The sequence below is a fragment of the Balaenoptera physalus genome, assembly GCF_965194825.1.
Source record: "Balaenoptera physalus genome assembly, chromosome: 10".
Lineage (NCBI taxonomy): Eukaryota > Metazoa > Chordata > Mammalia > Artiodactyla > Balaenopteridae > Balaenoptera > Balaenoptera physalus.
In genome coordinates, this window is record NC_138889.1 from 1,447,047 (window position 1) to 1,465,403 (window position 18,357).

General features: G+C 45.2%; 1 protein-coding gene across 4 annotated transcripts in view; it reads left to right on the forward strand.

Moving 5' to 3' along the window:
• Nucleotides 1-43: 43 nt before the first annotated feature.
• NCAPD3 (non-SMC condensin II complex subunit D3) overlaps nucleotides 44-18,357 on the forward strand; it is a 64,358-nt gene continuing 46,044 nt past the window's right edge. For 2 of the 4 annotated variants that reach the window (XM_082477480.1, XM_082477479.1), the window contains exons 1-13: nucleotides 45-689; nucleotides 2,981-3,135; nucleotides 5,800-5,962; nucleotides 10,370-10,554; nucleotides 11,172-11,339; nucleotides 11,446-11,507; nucleotides 11,703-11,790; nucleotides 13,509-13,642; nucleotides 14,866-14,938; nucleotides 15,670-15,795; nucleotides 15,930-16,182; nucleotides 16,588-16,644; nucleotides 16,907-16,996. In XM_082477480.1, coding sequence (XP_082333606.1) covers nucleotides 626-689; nucleotides 2,981-3,135; nucleotides 5,800-5,962; nucleotides 10,370-10,554; nucleotides 11,172-11,339; nucleotides 11,446-11,507; nucleotides 11,703-11,790; nucleotides 13,509-13,642; nucleotides 14,866-14,938; nucleotides 15,670-15,795; nucleotides 15,930-16,182; nucleotides 16,588-16,644; nucleotides 16,907-16,996 — 1,618 coding nt within the window. In that variant the 5' untranslated portion in view covers nucleotides 45-625. Of the gene's footprint in view, nucleotides 690-2,980; nucleotides 3,136-5,799; nucleotides 5,963-10,369; nucleotides 10,555-11,171; nucleotides 11,340-11,445; nucleotides 11,508-11,702; nucleotides 11,791-13,508; nucleotides 13,643-14,865; nucleotides 14,939-15,669; nucleotides 15,796-15,929; nucleotides 16,183-16,587; nucleotides 16,645-16,906; nucleotides 16,997-18,357 lie in introns of all 4 variants that reach the window. The other 2 variants (XM_082477478.1, XM_082477481.1) reach the window with 2 other exon arrangements.

The window sequence follows — 18,357 nt, forward strand, 5'->3', positions numbered from 1 at the left end:
GGCCGCCGAGCCTCCGGCGGAGCGCGCGCTGCGCATGCGCGCCTGGAGAGGGCCGCCCGGCTTTCCCACAGTTGACATGGCGACCAGGGCTTCCTTCTGGAGCTCCGGCCAGATGTCCCGTAAAATTCAGAACTAAAGATGTCCTTTCTGAATGCCCTGTTTTGCTTTTCCTTTATTTAGTTCGGTAAACGGTAGGCCGCCACCCACACTCGAATGTGTACACCTTCGATGCTGTCTGATGGGTAAACGCGGCCCTTTGACACGCACGCGAAATGCCGCTTGACAGGGGGCAGAGGTGACAATTACAACAAAAAAATCCTGCCTCAGATTCTCTTCAGAGTGTCCCCATTTAGGGAGACGGGGTGGGAAGGACATTAGATTTAGCTCTCTTCTTGACCCCCAGTTCCGAGGAAAAGCTGAAAACCACCCCCCACCTCGACTGCGTGGGTGGGTTTGGGCCCGCCTCACCCTTTGCGCATGCGGCGGAAGGCCCTGCTGATTGGCCAGCGGACGGGCCGGCGGGGCGCGGTAATTGGTTCGTGCGAACCCCGTGTCCCCCTGAGCCCGCTGGGCCTTCTCGGCGCGCGCGCCGGAGCAGCTTTGAAAGTTGAGGCGAGCAGCGGTCATGGCGGCTTTGCGGGACCTGGCGAGCGCCTTGCATCCCTGGTGCCCGCTGGACCTCAGTCCAGGTGAGGACGCGGCCGGGGCCTGGGGGCTGCCGGGGGTGCTGGGGAGGGGCCGCGCCGGGCAGCGGCGTTGGCGCTCCTCCGCGGGCTCCTTCCGCTCTGTGCTCCTGCTTCTCGGCCTTGCCTCCGGGTCTGCGCGGACAGCCCCGCTGGTGCCGAGGCTTCGGCAGCGCGTCTGTTTGTTGGGCCGGGCCGACCTCCTGAACTTGAGGCCCAGGGGTGCGGCTGGCGTCCCCGGGCGCCCATCCTCCCTGAAGGGCAGGAGGTGCCCCCCTCCCCCACCTCCAGCCTCTGGTGGCGGCGGCCCCTCGTCCCAGCCTCGCCCGCCGCTTCCCGAGGCTGCGGTCCAACCCGCGCCCTCGCTGTGGCCCGCCTCGGCGCTTGGGGCATCTCCTGCCCCTCTGGTGCCAGCACTTCCATCCCGACCCGGCCCCACACCCCTTCCGGGACCACCTTGAAAAGGCCAGCGTGACCCGCCGGGTCTCTGACCCTTCAGTGGTTCCCCCGGCTTCCTAAGAGTTACCACAGCCTCTGTTTGCGGCGAGAGGCTTCACCTGCCCCTGCGGGTGCGCTCTTCCCAGAGCTGAGCTCTGGAGTCGGACCTGGGGCCGGCGGCTTGGTCCGCCGCTGAGCACCCGAGCCTCGCGGGCCTCGGTCGCTTGTGTCAAATGGGGGTTCTAAGATTACTTCGCGGGCGTTCGTGAAGATTGATTTAGTACCTGCACCTGCTGTTAACAAAACAAACTTGGGTCCGCTTGCCCGTGCGCGGCAAGGCCAGTCTACTGACCCCCGGCTGTGGTGAAGCAAAGTGCAGCCTTCATTGCAGGAACTGACAAGGCGTCCAGGCAGCTTGTGCTTAAAAGACCCCAACTCCCCAAAGGCTTTCAGGGGAAGAGTTTAAAGATAGGGCGAGGGAGGAGAGTTGAGGGGTGTGTGATCAGCTGGTGAACATTCTTCTGATTGGTTGGTGGTGAGGTAGTCAGGGGTCAGCAGTATCAGCCTGGTTCCAACCAGTCTACCGCGCTTGTGGGCAGCAGTTAACTTCTCCCACCCGTGGAGGCGGGGGTGGTTTCAGTGTCTGCAAAACAGCTCAAAGGACATGGCTCAGGCTAGTATCTGTAGTCCTTGAGGAGGAGCTAAAGGTCCTTGACTTTGTTGATTGGCTAATTTATTATTATTTTGCTCTGCTTGACTGTTTTTCTCTCTGCATTTTCTCACTTTTCTCATTAAATTTATCCTTTGACTCGAGTTGTTCTGCAGACAGAGGCAGGCCGAGCAGGTGGGGGGAGGGGCTGGTCTGGGAAGGCCCCTAGGGTCCCGCGGCATTACACCACCTGCTGAGTAAGTGCTGATAGATAACTCACCCTTCACAGCTGAGCTCAGTGCCGTTACGGTGGTGGTGGTTTCTAAACAGGTGATACTTTGTTTCCTTCTGTGCTTTGTTATGGGGTTGTCTCTGCCTGGGATGCCCTTCTCGGTGTCTCTTTCGCCGGTAACCCGCACGTGTTGGAGCAGCTGAAGGATGTCTTCCTTCCCCCCTCCGCCCCCTGCCTCCCCCTGGAATAGTCTCCAGCTGCTCTCTACTGTTGTACGTGTCTACTACTGCTTTAACACCTATCCATTGTAGACGGGGTAATAGCTGTAATTTGTTGACTACATTGGTTTCCTGATTCCAGATATTTTATCACTGGGACTTAGTAGTTTCGATTCAGAAATGAGGTCAGAAATATGGGTGTGCATTTAAAAATATGCATATAAAATAAGTGGGAGAATGTATGAGAGAAAAAGGCAAGAAAAGATGCAAGAACATTTTTAGGAAGCTGATTGTATTTGTTAGGAGATCAGTTAGGGAAGGGTGAATGAATAATTAAAGCATGTTAAATAGTCATTTGCCTCAGCTGTCCCTTTGTGCTGTACACTTTATTTGGGTTTATTAACTTGATTATAAGATTTTCACAAAGGGACAGCTGAGGCAACCTTTTATCAACCTCCTCTTCTCCAGATTGAACGTATGGGAAGGCTGGATCGTCCCCAAAACTGTTACATCTAAAAAGTGTTTTCCTTCTTGATATTTTTAGGTGATGACCAACCTAATAGCCAGCTGTCAGTTAATGATTAAAAAAAGATTTTCTAATCTCTTCTGCTTCCTTCTAATTCTGCCTCACCTGTATGGTATAGTTAAATGTGAGTTGTGACTAGTAAACTTTTCTCTTCATGAATGTACTCTGAGTCTAAAGCTTATTGGCTTTCCTTATTATAGAACATTTGTTGACTTCATTGCATTTTCCCACTAGAATGGGTGGCCACAGTATGGGAACTGGAATTCACGGAAACTGAGCCTTTGGATCCCACCATAGAAGCAGAGATCGTGCAGACCGGACTGAGCGCGTTCACAAATCTCTATGACAGTCTTTTAACTTTTGCTGCTGGAGAGCTTGGAGCTACAGAGGTAAAAACAAACAAACGAACAAAAAATCAAGCTAGCCATTTAGTTGTCAGAAGTGGAAGATAAAAATCCCTATTATCATCTAAAGCTTAGTCTTCTTAGTGTATAGTTCAGAAGGAGTATGATAAAGAGTGGCATAAAGAATGTGGTTCATTTATTGGGGTAGCCGCATAGCTCTCCTCCCAGAGGTTCAAGGTATTAATCTGTGATTCTTTTTCAAGACATGACCACTGTTTACAACAGCAAATTAAAGGAAAAGAATAAAGGCCAAGGCAAGGAGGGAAACCAGATAAGCGAAATAGGGAAAGATGGCCAAGGACAATGCAGTAACAATTCGGGCATGCCTTAACTTTAGGAAAATTGGATATTAAACTGAAAAGTGATGAGTTGAATTAAAAACGGAAAAAAGAGTTCCTTTAAATACTGAGTTCTACCTATTACTATTTAGATCATTAACTGCTTTTCAAAAACTGAGGGACTCAAAAGCAGAACAAAGAATACTTAGATATTAACATCTCTGAAAGATCTAAATTACCAAAAATATTTCAGTTAGAGGTTTCATGTAGCTGTTCAAAAATTAAATCATCCTGTTAAACATTCATTAAGCGTAATGCTGAGTACCGCATAAAGTACCTCGGCAGATAACATGATGGTTAAGGTACAGAGCCTCCCCCTACCTGGGGGAGAGGGGAGAATTAAGCACTGGCTCTTGGGGCGCCCACTGGCATTGCACTGGCCAGGCATGTCCAGCGACCACATCCGCAGGCGTGGAGAAGCACCAGGCCACCGAAGTCTGCATTGTAGAAACTGCTCTAGGACAGGTTAGATGCCATCTCATAGGGGTATGGAAAAGGGAGCATGGTGAGATTGGGAAGGTCCCAGAAAGAAAGTAGCTAGCTGGAGGCAAGTCTTCACAAATGGATAGAATGTTGACTGCAGTAATGCGGGTCCTAGGGCAGCCTACGGAGGGATCATCACGGTGCGGATGTGCAGCGAGTGCCGAGGGGATGGGGGCAGGGCGGGGCACCCAGGACTGAGCTGTAAGTGGGATCCACAGTGGGGTTCGAGGCTGAGGTGTTTGTGGTATACAAGGTTCAGGTCTAAGCATCATACATAGATTAACCCACTCATCCTCACATCCAGCTCTTGGAGGAAGAGGTGCTAGTGAGCCGTAGACTAAGGAACTTGAAGAGATCTGTTTCAGACGGATGTTCTTGACCGAAGATGGACTGAAGTGGGAAACGCTATATGCAGAGAGGTCCCTGGGGACAGTACAGCTGACCCTTGAACAACACGGGTTTGAACTGCACAGGTCCACTTACATGCAGAGTTTTCCGGTGGTAACTACAGGACTCCACGATTCCAGTTGTTTGAGTCTGCGGATGCAGAACCATGGATGTGGAGGAACTGTGTCTGCAGAGGGCCGGCTCTGAATTCCACGAGGACTTTTGACTTGCCCTGTGTTGTTCAACAGTCAACTGTTCAACTGTGTTTTGCTCATCTGTTTTTTTTAATGTGTGTTGCGGCGTGGTCTGGAGTTACGGTTGTGGAAACTGGGGAGGAGGGCTAACAACTAGGGACTTTTTTTTCAGATGGAGTTAATAGAGTTTTGTGAACTTAGCTTTTATCAGGTATGAAATGCTGCAGAGGTGATTGGGTCCCCCAGGGTCACAGTTACAGGCGAGTGGAGTGGAGCTGAGGTGGCCTTAGGAATGAGGATGTAACTGATTTCTTCCAGAAGCTTCGTGGTGAAGGAAAGAGGAGAGTTTTCCCTGTCTTTTCAGGGAAGCAGGATATACAAGGTCTGATGTCTTGAACTTTTGTGAGCTTATGTTTTTTTAAAGTAGCCCAGAATAAACCATATTTAGTTCCTGCTATGTTTGGTTTATACAAATAACCTATTTCCTGTTCACATGTTTAATAGGAGAAAGCATAGAACCGTGATAAAATTAATAAGATTGTGGTTTATGCTCTAGGGTTTATTTCCTGTCTTACCTAGGCTATTTCTGAAATCTCTTGAGGGAGACACTTTCCGGTATTTCCTCTCCTGCTCCCATTGCCCATAGAACATTTCAATTTAAATAAATTGCTCTGATTTCTTCAGTTAGTAATTTGAGTGATAAATGAATTGGGGTACATTTGACATAGATGGAGAGTAACTTGTTTGCATAATTACTGATGTAGGGTGTCCCCGTAGTCTTGGTGTAGTTTTTAGGTATAGTAATTTCAGAAATATATGTGCTTCTTACCCAAAGTTATTTTGAAAGGTTACCCAAATATATGTGCTTCTTACCCAAAGTTATTTTGAAAGGTTAATTAAGTTTCTTGTATAGTTATTTATCTTTGTAATTTTTTTGTTTTGTTTTGGTCACGCCACGCAGCTTGTGGGACCTTAGTTCCCCAACCAGGGATCAAACCCAGGCCCTCAGCAGTGAAAGCGTGGAGTCCTAACCGCTGCACCGCCAGGGAATTCCCCTTGTAATTTTGAATAATACACTTTTAAATTTTGTTTTAGTCCCTGTGAAGATGACAAACATTTACAATTAGGAGCCAGAATGGTCTGTTCCTTTTTTTTTATAAGGCACTAAAAGTACTCAGAAAAATCAGGTAATAGGAGATTTTCCCATTTCTCTAATTATTGGCTCTTATGGTTCGCCCCTCCCCCAGAGCATTTGGACCTTCTTCATGGAGAACAGCATTTCCCACAACGCGCTGATGGCCTTGTTCCATCACTTCGTTCAGATGGTCCTTAAGAAAAACGTCAGTGCCCGGCAGCGGGAATTTGGCCTTCATGCCGCTGGGCTTTATTTTCTGCTGCTGGAAGTACCAGGTATAGTATGTGTGTTTGGTGTGATAGGACAAGGCTTTTAGTTTTTAATTTGTCTACATTGTTTTGTACTTTGTTTCCTCACTCGGAGGCTAGGTGAGAGGAAATCTGTGAAGCACATGTCACGTTACAGGTGTTCCAGAAAGCTCTCCTGTTTTCCTGTAAATGTGTTTTCTGATGTTGTTATGCTGGGTTTGTAACCTAATACAAACGGTCCGAGAGGGGTAAGGCTGGAGGGGGTGTTTCAGAGCTCCGCTCCGACCCACCCCACCCAGCATACCATCCTGATACCGCCCTGCCTTCTGACACCCTGTCCAAGCTGAGAAAAGTGCTGTGGGGGAGGGGGAAGTGTTGTCTCCCCCGCGTGGCTGTGGACAGTAGTTGGGACCGTTCTCATCCGGTAGAGGACGGAGCACAGCTAGTAGGGCTGAGGAAGGAAGCCCGGGGGAGGGGTCTGTCTGTGATGCTCCCCCACTTCCTTCAGGTGGGAGCCATGAAGGAGTCCCTCCTCCCCACTCACCCCAGCTCAGGGCAGGAGAGGGTGGGGCGCAGAGGGAGCTGCAGCTGTGGGACCTTGAGTTCACGTGGAAGAGAAAATCAGGGTCAGCTGGCTTGCAGCTCGTCGTTGCTCGTGTCGGCGCGTTCATAGCAGATGTTAAGGGCCTATTCCATATGACTTGGGAATTAGTGAAGAGATATGTAAAGCCTGGAACACTGATTTGTTTTACTGCTAATGCTCCCATCATGACTTGAAATAATGAAATAAGCTCCCAGAGAACTCACTTGCTGAGCGATATCTCAGGTGTAACTGGGCTCTTAGCAAAGTGGTGGCCTTGGAAACCCAGTTTCACTCTTCCTTGCTGGGCGCAGCGCCTTCTGATTAAGGTTGAGATTCAGCCCAGAGCTGAGGGCTGGCTGTTACTTGTAGGGCCACTTGCAGCTTTCCAGCAAGTCGTACTTCTGCCAGTTACCTTCTGTGTTTAAATGTTTCTGGATTATGGTTGGGGTACTGTTGATACTTAATATTTGATCACGGTTTGTTCTTTTTCAAGATCCCTTGCATTTCCATATGAATTTTAGGATTTGCGTGTCAACTTCTTTCCAAAAAGGCAGCTGGGGTTTTGACAGGGGTTGCATTCACTCTGTAGATCAGTGTGGGGAGTGTTGCTGTCTTAGCAGTGTTCAGTCTTCCAACGTGAGCATGGACGTCTTTCCATTTATTTAGAGCTTTCATTGGTTTTGATGATGTTTTGTAGTTTTCAGGGTACAACTCTTGCACGTCCTTGATTAAATTTATTCCTAAGTATTTTATTCTTTTCTGTGCTATAGTAGTAGATGAACTTGTTTTCTTAATTTAATTTTCGAATTGTTTACTGGTGGTATATAGAAGTACAGCTTATCTTTTTTATTGAAGTATAGTTGATTTCCAATTTTGTGTTAATTTCTTCTGTACAGTAAAGTTATTTAGTTTTATATATATATATACGTACACACACACACACACACACCTGTTCTTTTTTATTTTCTTTTCCATTATGGTTTATCACAGGATATTGAATATAGTTCCCTGTGCTGTACACTAGGACCTCGTTGTTTATCCATCCTGTATATAATAGTTTGCATTTCCTAACCCCAAACTCACAATCCATCCCTCCCCCACCCCCTCCTCCTCGGCAACCACAAGTTTGTTCTCTATGTCTGTGAGTCTGTTTCTGTTTCGTAGGTATGTACATTTGTGCCATCTCTTAGATTCCACCTATAAGTAATATCATATGATATTTGTCTTTCTCTTTCTGACTTACTTCGCTTAGTATGATAATCTTTAGGTCCATCTGTGTTGCTGCAAATGGCCTCATTTCATTCTTTTTTATGGCTGAGTAGTATTCCATTGTGTATATATACAACATCTTCTTTATTCATTTATCTGTCGATGGACACTTAGGTTGTTTCCATGTCTTGGCTATGGTTTTTTTTTTTTTTTTTAATATTCATTTATTTTGGCTGCACTGGGTCTTCGTCGTGGCACGTGGGATCTTTGTTGGGGCATGCAGGGTCTTTAGTTGTGGCATGTGGACTTCTTAGTTGTGGCATGCAAACTCTTAGTTGTGGCATGCATGTGGGATCTAGTTCCCCGACCAGGGATTGAACCCAGGCCCCCTACATTGGGAGCATGGCATCTTACTCACTGGAGCACCAGGGAAGTCCCTTGGCTGATTTTTGGTTATTGATCTTGTACCCTGAAACCTTGCGGAACTCATTTACTGGTTCCAATAGGATTTTCTGTATATAAGATCATGTCATCTGTGAATAGACATAATTTTCCTTATTCCTTTCCTGTCTGTCTATACTTACTTGTGTGTGTATGTTTTAAGTGCTTGCTTTGGGTGTACAATAAGTACTTAAATAGTCTATCTTCCGATAATATTCTACTTATTTATAGATAATGTTAAACCTTAAGACAGTGTGCTTTCCTTTCTCCCCTCCTGTTTGTGCTGTTGTAGTTATACGTTGAATTTCTGTGTCGTAAACCACACAATTTATTCATAACATTTTTCTCTGAATTATCTTTTAAATAATTTTTTTAGAAAATGAAAAAATAAATGTCTTTTCTTTTTAAAAGATTTCATCTCATGTAATTTTCTTTTGGCCTGAAGAACTCTCTTTGACTGTTCTTATGCTGTGCATCTGTTAGCCGTCCACTGTCTTGGATTTTGATTCCATGAAAGTATCTTTCACCTTCAAGAATGTTTTTGCTGAATACAGAATTCTAGGTTGACAGATTTTTTTCTTTCAGTGCTTTTTGGGTGTTACTGCATTGTCTTCTGGTTTACTTCACTTCTGATGAGAAGTCTGCGTGACTCTTATCATTGCTGTTCTGTAGGTTTGTGTCTTTTTTTTTTTTTTTTTTTGGTGTGGTTACCTTGAAGATTTTCTCTATTAGTTTGTTTTGATTTGATTAGATTATTATTAGTTTTGATTTGATTAGATTATCTACCCTTTGGTGTGATTTCCTTGGTGTTTATCATAGTTTGGTTCATTGAGCTTCTTGGGTCTGTGAATTTGTAGTTTTTAACAAATTTGGAAATTTTCCAGTTATTATTCCTGCAGGTATTTTCTTCCCTCTCTTTTTTATGGGATTCCAATTACTCGTATGTTAGATTGCTTGATATCCTCCCATGGGTCCCAGGGCCTTTATTAACTTTTTTTTGCTTCTGTTTCTTAAAGTTCACCTGCCTTTGTTCCTGTAGCATCTCATCAACTGTTGAGATCATCCAGTGAAGTTTTCTTTTTCAGATCCAGAAGTTCCATTTGATTCTTTAAAATATTTTCATTTCTTGCTTTGTTTGCTACTGTTTAATTCTTGAGCTTATTTATAATATCTGCCCTAAGGTTCTTCTCTGCTTGCTCTGTCATTTCTTGGACTGTTTCTAGTGACGATTCTCTTCTCACCACAGGGCACGTTTTCCTCTCTCTGGATGCCCAGTACATTTTTATTGGATGCTGGACATTTTGAATGTGAAGTTTTTGAGTGTCTTGATTTTGTTGTTTTCCTTTAAGTATGTTTTGATAGGCAGCTATTGGTGCATTAACTTGGTCTTTTTGAGGCTTGTTTGAAAGCTTTGTTGGGGCAGCTGTAAAGTAGCCTTTACTCTGGAGCTAGTTTAGCCCTGCTGTTAAGGTGTGTTTCTCTCCGAGTGTGTCGTGAATGTTCCAGGTCACTGTGGCTGGCTGGGGCTCCGACGTATCTCTCCCCTGTGTGCGTTCCGAAAATCGTCCATCTCCCACCTGCTTGGAGGTTTTCTTTGCCCACTGTCATGGATTTCGCCCCATGCGTCCTAGCTAAGGTCAGCCCTGTGCAGACCTCTCAGCACTGTCTCCATGTGGCTTCTCGTTTCCAGTGCTCTGCTCCGTGCATTCCAGCCACCCGGCCTTCCTGACACTGATCCTTGTATTCCTGACGTAGTAAGGCCATCAGAATGTGCTTGGGGTCACCGTTTTTCTGCTGTTGTCCAGACATTGCCTCCAGACACAGAATCGGGTCAATTTTAGGGTTTGTCTCACTGGTTTCCCTTTTCTCAGGGGTTGTGTGGCTAGGCTACCTCTTGCTCTGGGTCTTAGATGGTCACTTTATAAATTTCTATCCAGTTGTATAGTTGTTTATGGCAGGAAGAAAAGTGTAAAACCAGTTACTCTGCTACGGCCAGCTGCAGAAATCTCATTATTTATTTATGATGAGGCCTGTTGCTCACTGCCTAGGGCTGAAGTTGAATGGAACTTTTTTGCTAAAGGTTCACTGTTATTCAAAGTTAAGGAAAAGTCTGGTTTTGCTTTTTAATTTTTCGTTGTTGTTACAGACTTATTTCAAGACAATTAAACCTACCCTGCTTACTCTTTATTCTTTACGAATAGGCAGTATAGCCAACCAAGTTTTCCACCCAGTGATGTTTGACAAATGTATTCAGATTCTAAAGAAGAGCTGGCCTCAGGAATCCAGCTTGAATCAGAAAAGAAAGAAAGAACAACCGAAGAATGCTCAGGCCAACCCAAGGGAGAGTAGGAAGAGAGGAAGGCCCCCCAGGAAAGAGGAGATGGAGGTAAGAGGGAGTGGAGTCATGAAGCATATCTGATTTATTTAAGAATTGATATTAAGGTAGAGTTTCAGGGGTCACGATTATACCAAAGCCCTAGCGTGCTGTCCGCCATCCTTCCCGTAGGACTTGCGGTCGCCTCGTGTACCGCTGAGCATACGTTCTCCTTACCGTCTTCCCAGCCTCCCCATCATCTCTCTCCCACCTTGTTCCCAGGTGTGCTCACCACAGGCCAACAAGTGTGTTTGCCACATTATCTTATTGTCATTAGAGACGGTGGTCGAAGGATCCTGAGGACTCTCGTCCGTAGAACATAATAGAATAACGTTAATTCCTAATTTTTGTGTGACTGGGTAGAGTGGTAGAGGTTCATTGACACCAGAACTTCTAAGAAACCCAAGAAATCTCACTGACGTGAAAGTATGGAACTAGAAACTGTGGTAGCTTCCATCTGGTCCAGCAGCTAGTGGCTGCGGCGGTGGAAACCCCGAGCAGTCGAGGTGCCTGGTCAGCGACCCAGCGCCCACCTGGAGTTTCACTGCCCTTGACTGGGTACGTGGAAACCATGGGACAAACTATTAGGCAGTACTACACAGTCAGCTGTACATTTCTTCATAATCTAGATGGATGAAGTGATTGAAGAACAAGAGGATGAAGAGAATATTTTTTTTTCTTCCCGAGACCTTTGTCAAATTCGAAATGCCATCTTTCACGTCTTGAAGAATTTTTTAAGGCTTCTGCCCAAGTTTTCCCTGAAAGAAAAGCCACAGTGTATACAGAATTGTGTAGAGGTAAGTGAGAATTCCAGGAACCTTGGGCAAGTTCAAAGAGCGAGGACAAGGGCTAATACTTAAAGAGTGGGAAAAACCAGGCCTTTTCTTTGTCTCTGTTTTCCAGGTCTTCGTTGCATTGACTAATTTCGAACCAGTTCTACACGAGTTTCATGTTACACAAGGCAGGTGAGCCATTAAATCTTCCAGTGCTAACGTTTAATTATGGTACAGTGAGTTTTGCTCCATCAGAAGCCTTACTGCCATTTTACCCTAATTGGCACACAGGTAGAATTTATTCATTTAAATATAGCTTATAGGGTTAGGAGCTATTCCAAGTGAAATCACATCCATTAACTAATCTTTTGCTTTTTTTTTTTTTAGAAACCTTAACCAAGCAAAATACATACCAGAACTGGCCTATCATGGACTGTATTTGCTGTGCTCCCCAGTTCACAGGGAAGGCGATAAGGTAAAGGGACAGGACCCCGCTGAGTTACTGGTTGAAGTGGAAGCATGTGGGTCGTGGGATGGAAAACGCTGGAAGCATTCGATGTGATGCCGTGTGAACTCACTAGGTCATTGTCATGACTCGAGGACGTTTGTATAATGAAAATCATCCCCGTCACTACGTGGTGCCCACTGTTCATTCCAGGCTTGTATCCAAGTACCTGGTGGCCACAGGAAGTTCTTGTTGGGTTAAGGCATAAAGAATGGGTCCAGTGTGACCTGGGTAGAGGAAAAGATAAGCTACTGAGCATTACTTTTACAGAAGTATTTACCAAACTCTTCTGAGAAGAGTAGACAGTCACAGACTTCCCAGTTTCCCTCAGCAGTTCCTGTGTGCCCCTGTATTTCTGTTAGTGTTTGTGTTTTAGTGGATGATTGTGCAAACACGTTCCTGGTTAGCATTCGTATATAGATTTGCCCCCAGTGACCTTCGAAGCCCCGCAGCTCTAGACACTGGAGTTAACAGCTCTTTAAGCAGTAGGGTGTTACTAAACCTGGATGTTGTTAATGAAACAGGAGTTTGCAAAAAAACGTGACGGACCAAGGTCTTGTGCCTTTGGTGCCTGCGATACACCTAGTTTCCAGGGGAACGATGTGTGAATGAGAAGGCCCTGGGCACTCGGGGCTCTGCACTTTGTCCAGACTTGGGCCTCCCCCCTCACTGCCTGTGTGTCCTCCTGTGAGGCCTCAGTTTCCTCATCTGGACAGAGAGGGTGAAAGGCTTCCCTTCCTCGTGGATTTCTCAGGAGGATTACAGGGAAGAATGCCTCTGCACAATGCCTGCTGTTTAGAAAGCGTCCCATGTTTCGTTAATTTATTATGTCATTGTCACTTCTCTGTTTGAAATATGGATGTGATAGCATTCACAGTAAAACTTAATTCCTGTGCCCTTTTTAACATTTTAGAAGATAAGGAGGTTGGGAAATTATCCTTTCAGGCAACAGTGTCTCTAAGGACATGGTGTTTTTCATTGTGAAAGTGTTGCCCTGATGTTGGGCGACATTGGTTGTGGCCTGACCTTTAATTACTTGACTTCGGACAACTCAGCTTGGGAGTCTTTTATTATGTATAAAGTAGAGATAATAGTAAAAGTATTAAGAACAAAATGGAAAAGCCTTGCTGACCTCATGGAGTTGAGAGGTTTCAGAGAAAGTGTGGTCAGATCTAGTAACACATGGACGTGCTTAATGCAATACCTGCCACATATTTGGTTTCCAGTAAATTGTTTTATCTACTGGATGAATGAATTAAGTAGCTGAGTAAATGATGTGTGATGGTATATTGGAAGGTGCTCTGTAAGCTTCAGGTGTAATACAGGTGTAAAGAATCATCACTTTCCTCTTTTCTGTAAGGGGTAATCAGTAGCATCCTTTGCCCTTCGTAAGTTACAACTAATTCTCTATAGTCCCTAATTTCTGGGCTGGAGTGTGAGAGGGCGAGCAGAGAAGCCAGCTGGAGTTCCTGTCATTATCCGTAGGCAGCACTTTCACACTGCTGCGTTGTGCATGTATTGATACCTGGTCATCGGCCAGGAAGTGCATCCTTAGTGTTGAACCAAAACCTGTGTCAGCCTCACTTAACTTCAGGTCCTTGAAGTGGTTCACTGTGGTCTGCATCACGGTCTCCAAGGCCCTGGGATTCTCTGTCATGCCTTAAATTGAATTTTCTTTTCTCTTCCAGGTTATCAGATGTGTTTTCCATCGAATGCTCTATGTAATATTAATGTTAGAAGTGGGCAAAGGCTCCCATCATGCCCCCCTTGCCATCACTTCTCCGGCCATCAGTGGTAAAAACCAGGCAGTCCAGTTTGTCAGGTGAAACACAGCTTGGATCTTTACTCTCTGTCGCTCTCCCAGTCTTCTGGAGCCTGTACTAACCAGGATTTCTGACACCTTTAGCAACTAACAAGTGTCTGGGCTGTTTGTGGTTCAGGGTTCAAAGTAAAGCACTTGGTAGCTCATCTGGTTTGTGTGGTCTGGGGTGTTGCGGGGATGAGGGGTCTGCAGTTTGTGGGCCAGCCCGTGAAGTCAGCTCTGAGTTCTGGCAGTGGCCTTAGTATTAGCCGCTCCAAGTCTGCCACCGCCTTTGCTTTTTCTCTCTCCTCTTAGTCTCCTTCTTTTTGTTCCTTGCCACTTTTTTTTTAACTTCTTTAGCAATAATTGATAGACTGATTCTCCCCTCAAGAGTCTCTTAGCTTCACCTGCGAAGTCCTGTGTCTGGCCTTTACTGGGGAAGACATGTTTGCTGTGTCGTCAGCTTTTCTTTCTGTTACTGGCTACTCGGCAGCAGCGTGGAGGTGGTGGGGAGAAGGGGAAGGTGTGCATGTGAGAGTGTGCACATCCCTGGAAGCAGCCGCGGTGCGTGCTGTGGGTGCAGGCGAGGGCTGTGGATGCTGGAATCCAGGTGCAGGCTGCTGTCTGATCCTTGAGCGAGTGTCTCGTTAAGGACTTTTTTAAACATTAAATACCTAAGATGTTTTAAGTAGAAACACTCATTTTAGTTCTTCCATGAGTGCATGATGTCACCGATTGCAGTAATATTCCTATAATGGTACAAGGAAACGTAACACTGAAAATGGGTCCAATCTGGGCATTATAATAATTTCTATTGGGGTTACAGTTTGGAGAGGTACTGTTAGAAATGCATTTCACTGGGCTACCACCGGGTGGTACTGTGTCTCCATCTATCCTCTACCGCAAAAGGATGTATTTCAGCCTTAATCTGAAACGTCGTAGGCAGTCCAAGGGCCCTGTGAGGACGGCACCCCTGCCCCTCGCTGGCTGGCTGGCTGGCTGCTCGCAGCAGCTGGGAGAGCGCCCGGGCCGGGCCGTGGTGGCGGGTGCTCTGCTGCGACACTTCGTCTTCAGGCTCCAGGCACTCGCGGTGCCTGCAGTACAGGGGTGGGTGGTTTTTAACAGTTAGGCTTTCAAAAAGGTAGAAACTTCTCTGTTTTTGAGAACAGATTCAAGGAAAATTGCTACTTTATTGTCACTATAGGTGTATTACAAACCGTGGCTGTGTTTCTTTCCTTTTGTAGCTCACTTGTGGATGAGCTAAAAGAAAGTATGTTTCCAGTCCTTCGTGTCTTACTCCAGCACATCTGTGTCAAGGTACTGTTTGCTTTAATGAGGGTGTATAAACACACATGAAGGTAAACGTGCGCGTGTGTTCTTGGAAATGAGTCTACATCATTACTGAACGTTGTTTTATTTAGTATATTCACTAGGTGTTCCCCTCTGGTGTGGTTTTCGGGGGAAAACAACTTTTTATTTTGGAAAACTTCAAATAGAAATAGAGTAGTGTGACGAACACTGTCTTCAGTGATTTTGTATAAGCTGTAGCTCCTCCAGCACATACGCACACTGGATTTTTCTTCTGAAGCAGATTTCATCATACCCTTTCAGACATAAATATTTCATGTCTCTCTCTAAAGGATAGGAACTCGTTAAAAACATAACCACAAAATATTAACACACCTAAAAAATTCACAGTAATTCCTTAATATTGTCCAGTATCCGGTCAGTGTTTGCATTTCTACTATTGTCTCATAAATTTTTATAACAGTTTGGACAGATGATTCTTTACCTGAACTCTATGGACCCTAGGGGTCCGTAAACTCTCTGAAATTAGGCTCTGAGGAGTGGGCTTACAGGTTTCTTATAGGCTAGTTTCCCAAGGGGTCTGAGACCTAGAACTGGTTAGTCATTTCTGTAACACGTAAACGCTCGGCACTGTCGCGGAGCCAGGCGCACTCAGCGATCATCCGATCGCACTACCACATGCGTCTCCGTCGTCCTGCTGTGGGTACTGGCTGGGCAGCTTCTCAGGGTCTGTGTTTCAGGTGGTCGATAAATCCGAGTACCGGACCTGTGCAGCTCAGTCCCTGGTCCAGCTGCTCAAGAAGCTTCCTTGTGCGGAATATGCTTCTTTCGTGGCCTGGCTTTATGGATATTCACGAAATGCCAAGGTAGGAGCTACATCTGCCTGAAATCGTGGCTCCTGGCTCTGCAACCTTCTAGTGACGGCCAGATCTGAAGATCTGTTTCTGAAGATTAGTTTTCTTTGTCTCTGACGGAGATGCGTGTGGTTTTGCTTTACCAGATCCCGTACCGGGTGTTCACTCTTGATGTTGCCTTGGCTCTGCTGGAACTGCCTGAACGAGAGGTGGACGGCACGCTGCCCCCGGAGCATCAGAAGTTCCTGAAGCATAAGTTCTTGGTGCAGGAAATCATGTTTGCCCGCTGTGTAGACAAGGCCCCGACTGTGCGCAGCAAGGCACTGTCCAGTTTTGCGCACTGCCTGGAGTCCTCTGCTACAGCCGCGTCAGAGAGCGTCCTGGAACTTCTGGCTAACGGTGAGTGTGCCGAGCACCACGAGACCGGGTCTGGCTCCTGCTGGTCCAGAAGCTGCGGCGGCAGGAATGATAGGTGTGCTGTGATAGACTGGGACCCTCAGAGACCCTTTCAGTAGGTTTTACTGTCGAATGACTTCTTGGACGAGCCTTTTTAAGCAGTTCACGTGTTCTTGACCTCAGGCTGAGGTTGTTGGCCGCTCTCACTATTCCTTTGCGTCGTTGGTATTGGCTGTATCGGGTCTGATGACCAGTTTAATGCACAGCCAAGGAGAACACTGAACTGTCAGCATTTAGACTCTGTCTTGTCTTCAGGCCTAATTATCTGGGTTTTGATTCCTCTGTAAATATTTATGTATGGTTTTTGATACTAAGACTTTTCTCTCTTATCTACCTGCTAACTTTTAGCTCCTGCAGTTTCAGGAATAGAGAGCCACCATGACACTTCACTGAAAAATTCATCAGGTAATGAAATGGGTCAATATTTTATCAGATATTGAATAATTGTCCTTTTAATTAAAGGGCTTGCTGACTATTTGCATGTTTTTTTCTATCTCCGTATTAACCTGTTTTAATACTGCACTTTTTTTCTTCATCAAAGAAATTGAAATTCATTTCAGTAATGATGTGTAGTAACTTAAACGTGGAATATGCCATGCTTATATTACTTAAAGGTATAACAAGTTTTTACTGTACTGACTGGGCCTTTTTAAAATTTATTTTTAAGCTTTTTCCTATCAGAGGCAGACATTTAACCCTTCTGGAGGCTCAGAGGTGATCAATATAGACAACAGTGGTGAAACAGCTGGATATAGGGGTACGTCAGATTTTATTCCTATCAGATGAGTAATAACTATTGGATTTCAGACAACTGTAAGTAGAGCCTCAAAACCTTGGAATTTTTTTCTAACTAATTCACCCTCAAGAATTGGAAATTTTTTTCCCTTAAAAGTAGATTAATTTTTATTTTATATCTTTAATCAATGTCTTTGCACTATACTGTATTTCATTTTAAGGTAAAGAATAAGCTACATTTCACTTGTCGTGTACTGAAACCCAGTATTTCTGTCACACTTAAGAGAATGTTAGCAAATATTTTATTTCCTTAGTGGAGTCCGTTGTTCTGAACACTTGGGTTTGCTGGCCAGAAAGGACCAGTTACTAGGAAAGGTGCAATAGAAATTAAATTTGTGTTTGGAGAAAAGTCATCACGGAAGAGGGGAAAAGATAAACAATACTATGGTACTCACCCTTGTGTCTGTTTTTTATTCCTTATTACTTTTCCACCTGGCATCTTGACTCTGATTAAGCCATCCCAGAATCCATTTTTAATACATGGTAGGGAAATGTGAGCCCAAGCTTCCATTGAAAACGTTCAGAATTTAGATAATTTCTCTTCACCAGCAGTATGAACCGTTCTTTAATGGGTCGTACGCATCGTGTGGCGTGGTTATAGGGTGCTGTCTCCCATGGATCCCAGCACAGGATTCTGAACACAAATGATGCCTGTTCTCTTTCAGTGACTTATTGAAGCCAGAATAATCTGGGATGGTAAAGTGTCAGTGTGATTCAGGAGGGAAGAAACACACCTGGGCTAGGTAGTAGATAGACCTGGAGCTACTCTCAGATTCTGTTTCTGTCTAGCTGTATGGTCTTGAGAAAGTCACTTTCCTTTTCTGGGCTTCTGCTTCACTTATACTATGACTTAGCATAATGTAGTAGGGGAAAAACTACATTAGAAATGAGAGGCAATCTGAATTCTTATCCCAACACTGCTACTAAAGAGCTGCATGACCCAAGACATGGGAGTCAGCAGAACTCCCCACCTGCTTGTCACTTCTGATCCTAACACCTTCCCTGTCTTTCACAAAGGGCTGTTGTCAGGTTTATAGAAATTATGTTTAGAGAAGTGACTTTAAAAGAAAAAAGAGAGAACATTTGCAGAGGATAAGTGATATAATGAGATTTATTAGTTTATTCGATAACCATGTGTGTGGTCCCTCCCAATCTGTGCAAGGCATTGCAGGTACAGACTCTAACAAAACATAGTTCCATCTCTTAAGGAGCAGTGGGAGAGGCAGGTATGTGTGTACATAAAATCGTAATATTGTGAGATGGATGCTGAAGCATACGTAAAGTGCCATGAGGGTCATTACTTATCATTGCAGCCTGAAAGAT